Source organism: Chelon labrosus (assembly GCF_963514085.1).
Source record: "Chelon labrosus genome assembly, chromosome: 4".
NCBI lineage: Eukaryota > Metazoa > Chordata > Actinopteri > Mugiliformes > Mugilidae > Chelon > Chelon labrosus.
The window spans coordinates 7,385,251-7,399,308 of record NC_140340.1 but is presented as its reverse complement, the minus strand read 5'-3'; the positions used below and the strand labels follow the sequence as shown (position 1 = coordinate 7,399,308).

The 14,058-nt window shown below is 42.8% G+C and overlaps 1 protein-coding gene across 1 annotated transcript; it reads left to right on the top strand.

Annotated features, from left to right (window-relative positions):
- Positions 1-6,537: 6,537 nt before the first annotated feature.
- On the top strand, positions 6,538-8,940 carry lrrn2 (leucine rich repeat neuronal 2; the record flags this gene model as incomplete). The annotated part of the gene is made up of 1 exon (XM_084542054.1): positions 6,538-8,940. One exon carries the CDS (start codon positions 6,538-6,540, stop codon positions 8,890-8,892), a length of 2,355 nt encoding a protein of 784 aa, XP_084398180.1. The 3' UTR covers positions 8,893-8,940.
- Between the last annotated feature and the right edge of the window lie 5,118 nt (positions 8,941-14,058).

The window sequence follows — 14,058 nt, the reverse complement described above, 5'->3', positions numbered from 1 at the left end:
AGCTGGAGGGAGAGAGGGAGACAGAGAGGGAGAGAGATTCAGTCTGTGCCAATTTTCTCTTCAGCTCCAGTGACAGTGAGGGTGAGCCAGGGAAGTGATATTTCAGGAATCTTAAGAGATCAGCAAACGTGTGACTGAGAAGGACAGGACAGGAGGAAGAGAACATCCAGGGCATGTGAAGAATCTGCAAAGAAAAGAGCGAAGACCAATGGAGAAAAGGAAGAAACGACAGAGAGAGATGTAGCCGGTGCTTCTGTTGCGGTAAGATGCGTGAATTAATTCGACGGTAGATTTGTCAGGACGTTGCAGCACCACACAGAAGATGCACACATGCAGCTGTCGGTGCACGCTCACTCTGAGAGGAGGCAGTATTGATTCAAACGTGACGGTAGCAGGTGCGTTTGTTTGAAGCCTGAGAGGCTTCTGTTGGCAGAGCAGGAAAATAAATCATGAGCTTGTGCATGCTGGAACAGATTCAGCTGCAGACCAATGCGTCTCCGTTTGGTTTATTTGTTCATTAGTTGTTGTGTTCTTCTTTTTTTTTTTCAGTATCTGCATCCAGCACCTCTATCTCTGTCATATCATCCCTCTTTCCTGCTCTCTAAATCCTCTCTCTCTCTCTCTCTCTCTATTCCGCCCTGTTGCAGTGCTTCTCTGTGTCATAGCCGAACAGCCCAGACAAACCTTATGTAAAGGACTATTTCATGTCTCTTCTCCTTGTGCATTTTTGCATTTCTGTTCTCCGTCATGTTCAAAACTTTAAATGGAGCCAAAAGAAAAGACATGTTCGATTTGAATCTGTTTTTTATTCCCCTCCTAATAGGTTCTTCTGAAAACTTTCAACTCCCTCTGTTCTTGATAATTCCAAGTTACAGGATAAAGACCTCCATGTGACCAATAATCCCACACCTAAGCTAAAACCAGGACTGACTGACACAAAGTCTGCACAAATAGATTTTTTTAAAAGTAAAACTAGACAAATATCAAATTTATCCATCTATAAGGTAATGGTTTGTGAGTCTGTACCTGTGTGAGTGTGTCTGCTTTTAAGCTTTCTCAAGGCCCGTTTGTTGTATTGGCTTGTTTTTCGCTCTTTTGTAGCATCTATTAAATGTCTGTTACATCTCCAAGTCATTAAAGCACTCGACAGGCGGGTATCGATCGCAAACAGAAAGTTGGATGCTGAGTTTGTTCTGTCAAGTGGAGGGGGGGGGGGGCAACACACACAGAATGTAAATAGATCAATTTGTATGTCTGAGAGATCTCACCTCCTCAACATCACACCTCATCACTAATGTTATACTGCTTTCAGAAACAGTATCACATATTAGAGTGATTCACAACTCGCTTGGTGATCCAAAACTTTTATCTGAAGTCATGAATGCCCCCTACCATAGCGTCCTTAGTGTCATTACACATCTTGAGATCCTTGGGCAGAAGTCGACCATCAAAAAGGGGACAGGACATTCAGGGTTTGGGCCCCATGGCTGTAGATTCACCACCACACACTAAGATAATGGTTGCCACCCTGGTTCCAAACCTTTTTGTGGCCACGTCTGCTTTTTCATAAATAAAAAAAAGAAATAAAATCTGTGGGTTTTTTTCAATTATTTAAATAATAGTTCCTTAGATTCTAAACCACTGACATAAGAGACTTGGGGGGAAAAAAGTTGCATTAAAGGAACTAGTGAATCCAAAAAGGGCTGTTTAGCATCTGATCAAATGCAGAATTGGAAAATGCTGAAATAGAGTTAGGAAGAAGCGAGCTCACAGGATCGCCATAACCTGGTCCTCCTAGCATGGGAGTTCTTAAAGCGTGACAAGAATGAGTAAAATAAAAAAATATATAAAACAAGATTATATCTCTAGTTCTGCTACACACTGTAAGTCTGATAGTCTCACAGGGCTCCTAGTATCTTCACAAAATGGATGGACAAGTCAGATAACGTTTATATTGACTTGGTACAACAGATGCAATCATGATTCAATGATTGACTGATTGATTGATTGTTTGAGTCTTTCAAGGTTTCTGCTTACCACTTCAAACATAGACTGTATATAAATATGGACAATGCATCCCCACTTCCTTGCATTGGCCAAATTGATGCAATTGTCCCGGGGATACAGGTGACGCCATCTAGCGACTTTGGAGCCAGAGTCTGTGCAGTACGGCCCGAGAGTGGAGCCACGTGGAGCCGCGATATGCCCCGCCCACACTTCCTCCAGACTCACTTGCATCTCATTTAGTTAATACTGCGCTCTGCTCTACCTCCACCAGTTACAAAGAAATGTTGGATTATACACTGTATACACATATTTATTTATTTATTGTGAACGCTCACAGTCTTACTCACAGAGCGGTTGACGTGGCAACTTGTGGTCATCATGGTGTCACACCCTGTTTCTACAGCGTCAAATAACTAGCTATAACGAAACTTATCAGAAAACCGTAAAATACTCCCAAATATCCACACAAGTATCACAAATATCACAAAAGCAATATATATAAAAAATTTTAAACCTCTTAAATTATCCACACACACTTGGAAGTGAACTGAGTTAAACAAGTGACTTCTGCAAAGTGAAGTCAAAGTGACGTTTTAATTCTAATAATGTAAATAGCGCCTTTTTAACATGTAAACTTAAATCACTATCTGAATATTAACCAACAAAAATAACCCACAACCAATTTATAGAAGGACACTTATGAGTGAAATTAATTTGTATCTGATTGTGAAAGACAAAGAGCAGCTGAGCACTTGCAAGAAATTTTATAGGAGCTGGAGACAGAAGCTAAAACAGAGAAATGGAAATTTAGTTCATTATAGTTAGAGCTGGTCACATTTTCTTTTTAAATCAACACTTTCCTTATGCAACATATAACAACTACAGATTGTAGATTAAGGTCTAAGCACTGTAGCTTTTATTTTATGGCCTTGCTGTGGATAATATGTCTGCTTTTGTGCATCACATATGAGGTTTTCTAAGAAATATGAGTCAGAAGAGTAATAACAATTACTGTGTACAAAAGTATTCTCTATTCATCCACATTCAAAACAAAGAGACGGTTATGAAATTAGCCAATGAGTCACACAGATTTGTTGTATGAACAGATTACACATCAGCACTCTGTTCTGCTTTCCTAAAACTGCCCAAAACAAGCTATCGAGAGCAAACGATAAAAATGGAGGCCATCAAAATTCAATGATGAATCCATTATTGAGCAGGTTGCTCGAGAGATGAGAGAGTGGAGATGAAAGTGAATGGCTGATGGAAGAGTGAGAAGAACCCTGGGAGGTGGGAACTGTTCCTGTGTGTTTACTGCTACAACTCAGACACTAAACTGACTTACGCAGAGCACCCGCAACCAAAAGTCACACGATGACGCTCATACGTTTAAAACTACACAGTGTTTGAATGTTAAAAGCCTTTCTCATTATCCACACAAATGTCCTGGATGGAATCTGTTGGATTATATTTATCTCCCTGATTGTAATCCTTCCACACGTCCCCCTTCATCCACGAACCAACACAAGTGACTGCAAAGCCTCCAGAGTTGCACATTACTTCCTGTTAGTCACGTACACTGCAGGCCTGTTTTAGCCCGCCAGCTGGCAAGATGGAAAGACTTTACAAGAGTCAGGGAAGGTTATGAGTTTATCTCATAATCATAGAGAACTTCATTACAGAAATGTAACAGATGGGAGTTCTTGTACAACTTTTCATAGAATAAATGGAGACTTATGACTGTCTTGTTGTGTCTGCAGCGTTTGGCACCATTTTACAAGTTATTACCATTTGAAAAAAAATGCAACGAGCCATTTGTTTGTATTATTTCAGTTCATGCTTGATGCAGAAAAAAAGAGAAATAAACTCTATTTCTGAATGCATTCCTAATTGCACCAGGACAAAGTGGTTAAAGGACTTGGCAGGCATGTTGTTTCTCAGAGAACAATTCTCCCTGCAGATCCAAGCTGCCTCAGCGTCCTCTGTCTCCTCATTTAATCTCAGACTGACTCCGCGATGTTGAGATCAGAGCTCCGCGGGGGTCAGAACATCTGTTGCAGGATTCCTCGGTCTTCTTGTCGATAATGAATCTTTATGGCTGTGCGTCTGGGTTCATTTCCACGCTGCAGAATAAACTGCGTCGCTCCCTGATTGTAAAGCACAGCGGATACAAACGCAAACATTCAAAGCCCCTGAACGTGTCCTCATCCCCACTCGGTGTTGCTGCGCCCGTGCTCTTATCAACTGATGCACAGGCTGGACCAAAACGAATCCCAAAGTAAATCTCAAAAGGCTGAGACAGAGTGAGGTTGGGAGATTTGTTTCCATGGAAACTATGCGGCAAGCCTCGCAGGGCTTCTCAGCGTGTGCCAGTGCGTTTCTGTCGGTGAATATGCATTTGATTTTTATTATTAATAATAATAATAATAATAATAAAAATAATAATAAAAAAACGTTTTGTTTTAGCAGCACTTAATTCTAACTTCAGTGTAACTCCAGAACATTTTGGAAACATCTAGAAGGCAAAGGACTGAAAATCTTCACTCACCAAAAGACCTCTTGCAATAAATCACAACATGATAACATTTATGATTTGATCAAAATGTCTGTGTGCCTATTTAATTAACATCAGGTGCATCCTACAGCAAACCAGTTAAGTTGTTGTCCATACTAAAATAATAATGTGCTGTATATTGAACACACATTCTGACATTATCATGGCCACTTCTGAAAAGTAAATCTTTAGCGTCTATTGTCAAAGGGTCAGGCCGGCCAAACTTTTAGTGCACCGGATTAAGAAAATCAAAAGTGTGCAAAAGAAAAAGGAGCTTTTCTTTTGTCTCGTTTTCTTTTTACACCAAAAGAACTATGACTTCTATGTGTCTGTCAACTGCAAGGTGCGGCAGCCGCTTTATGTTTTAAAGCCTCTCAGTTAAGTTAAGGTGTTAAGGCGTCATAGTTTACATCACATTGCAGCGCTAACTCTGCAAATGTCTTATTGCTTGAGTTAACGGTTATACGGTCTGCAACTTTCCTGTTTTGATTCACTTTCGCAGCTCCCGTGGGCGTCATTTTCACCACAGCAGGCGGCAGTTTTCAGCAAAGGCCCCTTAAAAATGAAACCCTTCCTGCTCTGCACCAAACACCGGTGTTAGCAATTAGCAGGTGAAAGCTGCTTGTTACAGTTGTTAGCTAAGAGCAAAAAATAGAGCTAAAGGGAGTCGGCTCTGTATCTGCAACATGACAGTAAACCTGCCGCTCATTTTATTATGCAAAAAAAAAAAAGATAAGCTGACTTTCTTGTACTATTCAGATTGTAGAGAACAGCTTGCTTTATTGGTCAGCTAATTACTGGAACGATTTGATTGTCAGCGCGAGGGTTCTGTAACATGAATACCGAGCAGTACTGTGGTTATGAGTCTACCGACTGCTACCAGTGCTGATGTAACTCTGTAGTATGTGCCTGTGTTTGTTCCAGCAGCAGCTACATTCATACGACCCCCCCCCCCCCAAATTACCGTCTCAAGCAGAGAGGGCTGTTAATATAAAAGATCCTTGGGGTCTTTTTAACTGTTACATAATGAACAAGATTTGTGGGACGCCGCTCTCCTCAAACGACCGTTGAATGAATGTGAAGCATGTGAATGTGTGTGTTTACCTACATGCTACATGATTTCATCACTCATGCATATTTACCTATTCTCCCTTTGGCAGATTACAGCAGCATTTTCTTTCTTTTATCTCCCTCCAATGTTTTGCTTTCTTGTCATTCCCTCATTTTAAAAAAAAAAAAAGAAATGCAATTACATTTGTTTACGTCCGAGTCTAAATGTAGATACGGACAGACTAGTCAAAGCTAAATCTCTTTTTGGAAAACAAGCACTCCCCTCTTCCTCCTCCTCCCCCTCCTCTCCCTCATCCCCGTCGGCTGCGGAGTGTTTCTGCTTTTATGAGTCTATCCTTGAAAACTCCCATGACCTTGCCGTAGCGTCATTTGTAACACCCAAATGTATTATAACTCCGCACACTTCACTCGGTTTGAGAAATGGTGACGGATAATGACTGGTGACACATTCAGCTGTTTCCTTTCTCTGAATCCCTTTCTTTCTTTTCTTGTGTTTCTAACAAAACAGCGAGCCACTGCGCCCCGAGCCATGAGTCCTCCACCTGCTGCCAGGACGTGAGATCGATGGTGTCACAGTAAAGGCCATCGCCGAGCTGCGGCCATTGTGTTGTCCCTGTTCTACCACTTCAGCCGAAGTCGCACAATAAAAAAACACTCCTGGTTTTGTAGAGCCTTAACAAAGTCGGGGATGGGAAGATACACATACACAATTTCTGTCTTGAAGCCACTGAAGGCTGACCGCTGATGACTCCTCTCTTATTGCCACTGAACCCTCTACATTCAATGCTCACATACTCTGTTAGCAGCCTTGACTTAGCACACATCCCTGTTCCTAATGAGTCATCTCAGGTCTCCATAACAAACCTCCTCCTTATGTGAATCAGCTCCTGTGACCTGCGAGGATTATGAGGCCGGCTTTAGTACTTTTACAGTCACATTGTCTCTTGTGTGTGCTTGGGGGTGTGTGTTTGCCCGTTGTCGTGGGCTCACTACCTCCCGCACTACCATGGCATGTCTCCTGCCCGGCGAGGTGCGTGTGTCAGATCAAGCCGTGGTTCTCCCCTGAATCTGTTTACCACGAAGCCCCCACGGTGGACTGCAATGATTTGCTGCTGACCAAGGTCCCCTTACCCATACCTTCAAACACACACACCCTTCGGCTGCAGAGTAACCTCCTATCAGTGCTGGACGCTGCAGTGCTGCGCAGGCTCCCCAACCTCACCGACCTTGACCTTTCCCAGAATCGCTTCAGTCACGTCAGGACAATAACTCAGAGCTCCACCCTGCCCTCCCTGCTGTCCCTTCACCTAGAGGAAAATCATCTCAGTCACCTCCCAGACGCTTCTTTCTCGTCACTGCCGGCTTTGCAGGAACTCTTTCTCAGCCACAACAACTTACATTCAATAGCACCTGGAGCCTTCAATGGTCTGGACTCTCTGCTCCGTCTTCATATCAACAACAACAGACTCACCACTGTTGACCCTCATTGGTTCAGGGCTTTGCCTCGCTTGGAAGTTCTCATGCTTGGAGGCAACCCCGTGGAGGCCATCCCTGAGAAGGGCTTTACTTCACTAAAATCTCTGCGGAGTCTGGTCCTTGGGGGTATGGGTTTGAGAGGCCTGGCTGAAAAAGCACTGGAAGGACTGGAGAACCTTGAGAGCCTCTCCTTCTATGACAACCTTCTGACCAAAGTCCCGACCCAGGCCCTGAGGAGAGTGCCGGGACTTAAGTTCCTCGACCTCAACAAGAACCGCATCAAAGTGATTGAGACAGGAGACTTTCGAGACATGGTTCACCTGAAGGAGCTTGGTCTGAACAACATGGACGAACTGGTGTCCATTGAGAGAGCTGCCCTGGACAACCTTCCAGAGCTCACCAAGCTCGAGATCACCAACAACCCACGTCTGTCCTACATTCATCCCCAGGCTTTCCTCCAGCTGAGCAGGCTGGAGAGTCTAATGCTCAACTCCAACTCCCTGAGCGCTCTGCATCAGCACATCATGCTCTCCCTGCCGAGACTTCAGGAGGTCAGCTTACACTCCAACCCACTGAGGTGCGACTGCCTCTTTCACTGGGCCGCCAAGGAGGCTTCTCATCCTCACATTGAGAAAGACCCTCAAACAGACACACAAACTGTGCGGATTGTGCGTTTCATCCAACCCCAAGCAACCTTGTGTTCTGAGCCTCCAGAACTGAGAGCTCGCAGGGTCAGAGAGGTATCCTCAGGAGAAATGTCAGCCTCCTGCCTCCCGCTGATTCCTGCCAGCTCCCTGCCCTCCTACGTGGGCATACGAGAAGGGAGTAAACTGGTTTTGCACTGTCGTGCTCTTGCAGATCCACAGCCTGAACTTTACTGGGTGACTCCTTCTGGCATAAAACTTGCTCCTGCTCCGATCCATGCATCCAAAAGTTCACCCACCACTGTACTCTGCAAGAACCTGACACTGTCGGAAGGATCAAACCAAACCTCTTCCTCCAGTGACCATACCCACTGTCAATCCTTCAAACACTACCGGGTACTGCAGGAGGGAACTCTGGAGATCAACAAGATCAACCCCAGAGAGGCAGGATTGTACACCTGCGTGGCTGAGAACGCATTAGGAGCAGATACACGCAGTGTTTCGGTGGGTGTGCATAACAGAGGTAAGAAAAGAAAGAGGGGGGAGGCTGCTAATCTTAAGAAAATTCTGTTATTCAGAGGGGATGCCAGGTTGGAGGTGAGAGAGGTCGGAGAACACTATGCTATCCTGTCCTGGCAGAGCGGACACAATCTCCCTTCGACCCGCCTATCCTGGCAGGCCATCTACTCAAGTGCCCACACGCCCACATACACCACACGCATCCTCGCCGGCACGCAGAGCTTCAACCTGACTCACCTGCAGGCAGAGACATTTTACAGAGTGTGTCTGCATTTAGGGATCAGTGAAGGCGCCAAACATGCCAGCAGGAGGTTAAAAGAGAGCAGAAAGCCCCAGTGCGTTTCATTCAGGACGAAAGATGCCCCAGAACCTCAGCCAACCCTGCAGTTCAACCCACAGCTGACCTCCACGGCAGTCACTCTATTGCTTCTTGCACTCATACTGCTGCTGGCAGGCCAGGGCTGGGACACTGAGCCTGGTGAGGGGGCGGGAAAGCACCACAGTGCTCTCCATCAAGATATCAAGGGTCCCAAGACTCTGATCATCAATCAAAAGGCTAAAGGAAGCGATGAACATCAGCCGAGTCAGAGTGAGAAGCTCCTACTACTCCAGGACTGCTGAGATGACTGTGTACATTAAAATGCAGACAAGAAACACTGACATACAGTACATATACGTACAAAGATATACACTTGGTTAATCACCAGAAGAAGAGACGAATCATAGATGAGAAGTACTGGTGCGGAAAGAGATTCGTATTTATTTTATATACAGTATAAGGTATATATTGACATTGTTTCTGTGTTAAGATGTGTTGAAAAGAATGCAAAACCCTCAAAGCGGGGAAACAAAAACCGGACAATCATGTTCCCACTGCACAGCGAGTGAACGCAGGAAAAAACGAATGAGCCTGAGCTGCCACTGACCGCTGGACTGAAACTAAAGAAAGTCTGATTCAGTGCAGGGGAATGATATTTACAGGAGAGAGCAGCTGAGACCTCCAGGGTTTTGTCATGTTGTTACCGTCTTAAATGTTCCATGGACTGAACCATACCGTCTCCAAGCAGATGCAAAATCTGCCTCAAGACTGAAACTGAACGGCATTTCCTGCTCGTCTGGACTCTGTTAGTCAAAGTGATTGATGTAAACGAAACTTTTACTTAGCTTTCAGCACCTTGGACTGGGCCGTCGCCCGTCCTGCGGTACATATACAGTATACTCATCCAGATCCCTACCTAACATCCCTCATTCTGTTCTCAAAATAAAAGTGATCTAATAGTGATTGTGTTAAATTCTATTTTGAACTATATACAATACAATAAAAATCTTTTTTCATTTACTCAGTTTTTCTGGTTTGTGTTTCCCTTTCTTGCCACAACATAGTAATTAGACTGATTTAAATATAGCTTTACAGATGGCAGCCTTAAACCAAACTCTAACCAAGCAGCTACAGCTTCATTATTTGCGCGTATTATACAGTAGCAGCTCCACAGTGGGAACAGACACCTGACGTTTGCTCAGTAAACACAAGACACAGTGTGTCCCCTGCTGGATAAGACGTGGAACTGAGCCGTGGCTTTAGCCGGGTTAAAAGGCAGATTGAAGTCTATCTTATTATAATACTCACATATCTGCATGCACACGAGCTTCCTGCCAGTGCTAATAAAGAGGAGATCCCTGGATTCCACTGTAAGAGATGAGGGACAGTAACATGTAGACATGACAGACAGAGGTAATAATATTAGATTAAATAAGGTCTCAGCTGCCCGAGTCAAATCAAGTTTTCTTCATGCTTCCATGAACATTTTATTTCCTCGCTGATGTGCAGCATTGGAAATCTTGCTCTGAAACGACTGATAACTTGGGAAAACTAGCCAGTGATGAGGACCATTGATTTGTGTTGCTTATGACTGATGAAGCCTCATAATGTCAGGTGAACTTGAGGAGTGATTATTGCTCTGAAGAGAGAACAAAGTCATAGTCGCAGTAGAAATATCTTTACAGGCAAAAAAAACAAAAAAACAAGAACACTATATAATCAGATTTTTATTGTACATGTAGTTAATCCACCCAGTAGTCCCATTTATCAACTTTGAGCAGCACAATCCTTCTTTTCCTCTCGTCTGTTCCCTTCAGGGGTCACTGCAGCGAATCATCTGCTTCCATCTCCGCCTTATCCTCTGTTTCTTCTTCTCTCACAACTTCCCGTCCTCCTTCACTACATCCATAAACCTCCTCTTTGGTCTTCCTCTAGACCTCCTCCTTCCTGGCAGCTCGAACCCTCACCATCCCTCCTCTGAACACGTCCAAACCATCTCAACCTGACCGTCTAACTTCATCATCTCAGCTGTCCCTCGAATGTACTCATTCCTGATCTTATCCATCCTGGTCACACCCGGAGAAGACCTCAACACCTTCAGCTCTGCTGCCTCCAGCTCTTCCTCCTGTCTTTTCCTCAGAGCCAAAGTCTTTGAAACCTACAACGTCGCTGCTCCTACCACTGTCCTTTTCATTCTTGCTGTTACTCTTTGATCACACAGCACACCTGACACCTGACTCCACATATTCCATCCCACCTGCACATGCCTCTTCACCTCTTGTCCACACTCCCAAGTTGATCTGGAACGCTGACTCTAAGAAAGTCCTGCACCTTCTGCACCTCTGCTCCCTGTGTCCTTCCCCTTCCAGCCCGAATTTCTAAAACTCACATTTTTTTATGGATGAACTACAGGCCGGTGCTTCGACGCAAAAGATATAACACACGTAAAGCAGTGGCTAGACTTTGTATTTATTCACACAAAACATAATACTTTTCTTCAATAAGGCAACACAATACTGTATATACATACAATAATCTATATGTATACCATATTTAAATTTTTATGTCATTCTGCCATTCTTTACTATCACTACCAAGTGTAAATAAATAGTTTAGCGAGTCATGTAAAAGAGCGCCAGATGCAAAAAACAAAAAACAACTTCCAAGTCATACTGTTAGTACATCCGATGCAGGTACGGGTCTGTTTTAGCTGCAGTTCATTTCAGTACATGTTTTTTTTAATGATTCAGTGACCGGTTAAATTAATACGGCGCGTCTGAGAGCTCTACAAAAACACAAGCAAACCAAGGGATCGTTTCACTTATTGGCAAAATAAAAACATGCATTATAACATACAGGAACAAATGCAGAAATGCTGCTGGGAACAGGAATAAAGAGATGCTTGGATGTGCTTGTCGTTGCCGTGGCGACTTGTGTAGTTTGTAACGACACATGTGAGTCATGTAACCATTTATTTTATTGGTTTTTATGTTTAAACATTCAGATATCTGCTGTTAAACCTGCAGCGTTTCTGCATTTGGATGCATTTTCTCATTTTCTTTTTTTTTTTTTGCTTGTGTTTTCTTAAGTTGCGGTCAGCTGAACTCTCAGGGCCACCGGAAACTTTTTAACTAGTTAAAACTACAACATCAGTTAAAAACAAAGCAAAAAAAAAACCCAAAAACTAAAAACAAATCTTAACTGTACTCCATTTTACAAACAGCAAAAACAGCAATGGCATTATTTTTTTTTCTTCTTGTTCATAACATTAACACTGACATCACAGTTAGGTGCTGGAGTGGGCGTCTTTCCTAAATCACGTGAGACGGTCGTCGTATGAAAATGCGGCTGATGAGCGCGTTGAATGTGCCAGCGACGCTAAGTGGAAATGCTACGTTAGAATTGTACAATCATTTACAAAAATATAATTCTACTCTGCGTTAACAAACGACAGCAGTGGGTAGCACTGGTTTAGAGGTGGACGGGGCAAAAATGAGGAAGTGACATCAGGCAACAGTGCTGTGAGTAATACCACGGTGTCCAGTACTAGATGTCACTCTGGTTTTTGATCTGCTTCCATGTATATCGATCAGCCACAACATTATGACCACTGACAGGAGAAGTGAATAGCATTGACCATCTTGTGACCATTCAGTGTTCTGCTGGGAAACATTTAGACCTGGCATTCATTGGTGTGGATGTTACTTAGACATGTAACACCCACCTAGACCAGACCAGGCACCCCCACCCCATAGCAATGACACTCCTTGATGGCAGCAGCCATCCCCAGCAGGATGCAGCCTGACACAGGCACACACACAAAAACGCTTTAGGAACAACTCAACTCAAAAAAACATGACAAACAGCACAAGGTGTTGACCTGGCCTCCAAATTCACTAGATCCCAAACTGATCAAGTATCTGTGGGATGATCCACAGAGGCCTCCCCCTCCTCAACCCATAGGACCCAAAGGCCACAGGACACCCTCAGACGGCCCATGTCCATTCTCTGATGAGTTTTGCAGTCAACTGTTTTGGAGGCACAAGGGAGACCTACACAATATTAGGAAGGTGGTCATAATGTTATGCCTGACCGGTGCGTTTGATGATTGCGTTTCTGGCACGTTAACAGAGCTGCCCTTTAATCCTGTTTGCACAGTGTGATAAAAACGCCTCCGATCGAGCCTCAAATCTGTCACTCGACGACAAACATCATCATTCATTTTGGAATGTAACGTTTTTTTAAAAAATAAAAATAATAAAAAAATAAAAACACTGTACCACACTACAGTATGACCTTCCCTAATACAGACACACTCTATGTTCATGAAAAGCACATTAAGCTTTAACTTTATAAGCGGCGCATAAACAACTCATGGTCTATAATTGTAGCTGATTTAAGTGCGAGCAACATGTTTGGTGACAGTCGTCTTCTTTGATGTATTTTTTTAGCATTACACTTATAGTCTCGGTCCTGTTGTATACACAATAATACAGTTTTCACATTGTTATATGATGTTATAAACAGCATAAAGTTGTTATCGAGAAAATAATTGTTAACTTTTAAAGATGCAATGCCATATCATAAGTTATACTGTGTTATCTGACACCAATGGACCGTCTATGCAGTTATGTTATCGCCAAAACATTAAGAACACTTAAATCTGCTACAGCTACACACACAAAGTGTTTGATGTGCTACTTCTAAAGACTAATGACACCATCATGTAGTGACCGTATGACTGATAAGGCAATGCAGTGACGATGATTGAAAATGAGGTTCATATTATTCACATCTTCTTTTTTTTTGTTGTTGTTGTTGTTGGACGTCAGAGTTTTGACTTTAATGAGCAACAAGCTCAAGAAATATTCAGATTATTCCTTAAGTCTCAAACAGAAACAAACACACACACAAACAAAGAGATACACACTTACAGACAAGGGCATCTTCAAGAATTGTCACACACTTCATTAAGCCGATGGGATGGATATATATATATATATATATATACATATATATATATATATATATATATATATACTGTATATATATACAGTGTGTTGAGACTGTATAACAGGCTATGAAAAGGTGTGTTGGTCTGAGGTGAGCATGACTGAAACTATAAGATAAGATACACCACACTCATATGAACACCTCTAGGTAGCTGAAACAAATAATATCAAATAATTTACAAAAATTTAAATCGATAGTTAGATTCTTAAGATAAAAATGTTCCGACTTCTTTTTGACAATTTTCTGCCCTTTCTTTTTAGCGACTGCAGATTTTTTATTTATTTATTTATTTACTTTGGTTTTGTTAAATCATCATTTTCAGATTGTGATATTCCGCAGTTTTCTGTCCCATGAATAAGAGAATAAAAGCTTCCACACATCACTAATTCTTTAACATGTTGAGTCATTTTTTTTTCCAAAAGAGATTTCTTAATATCAACGAGAGCACACTGCGG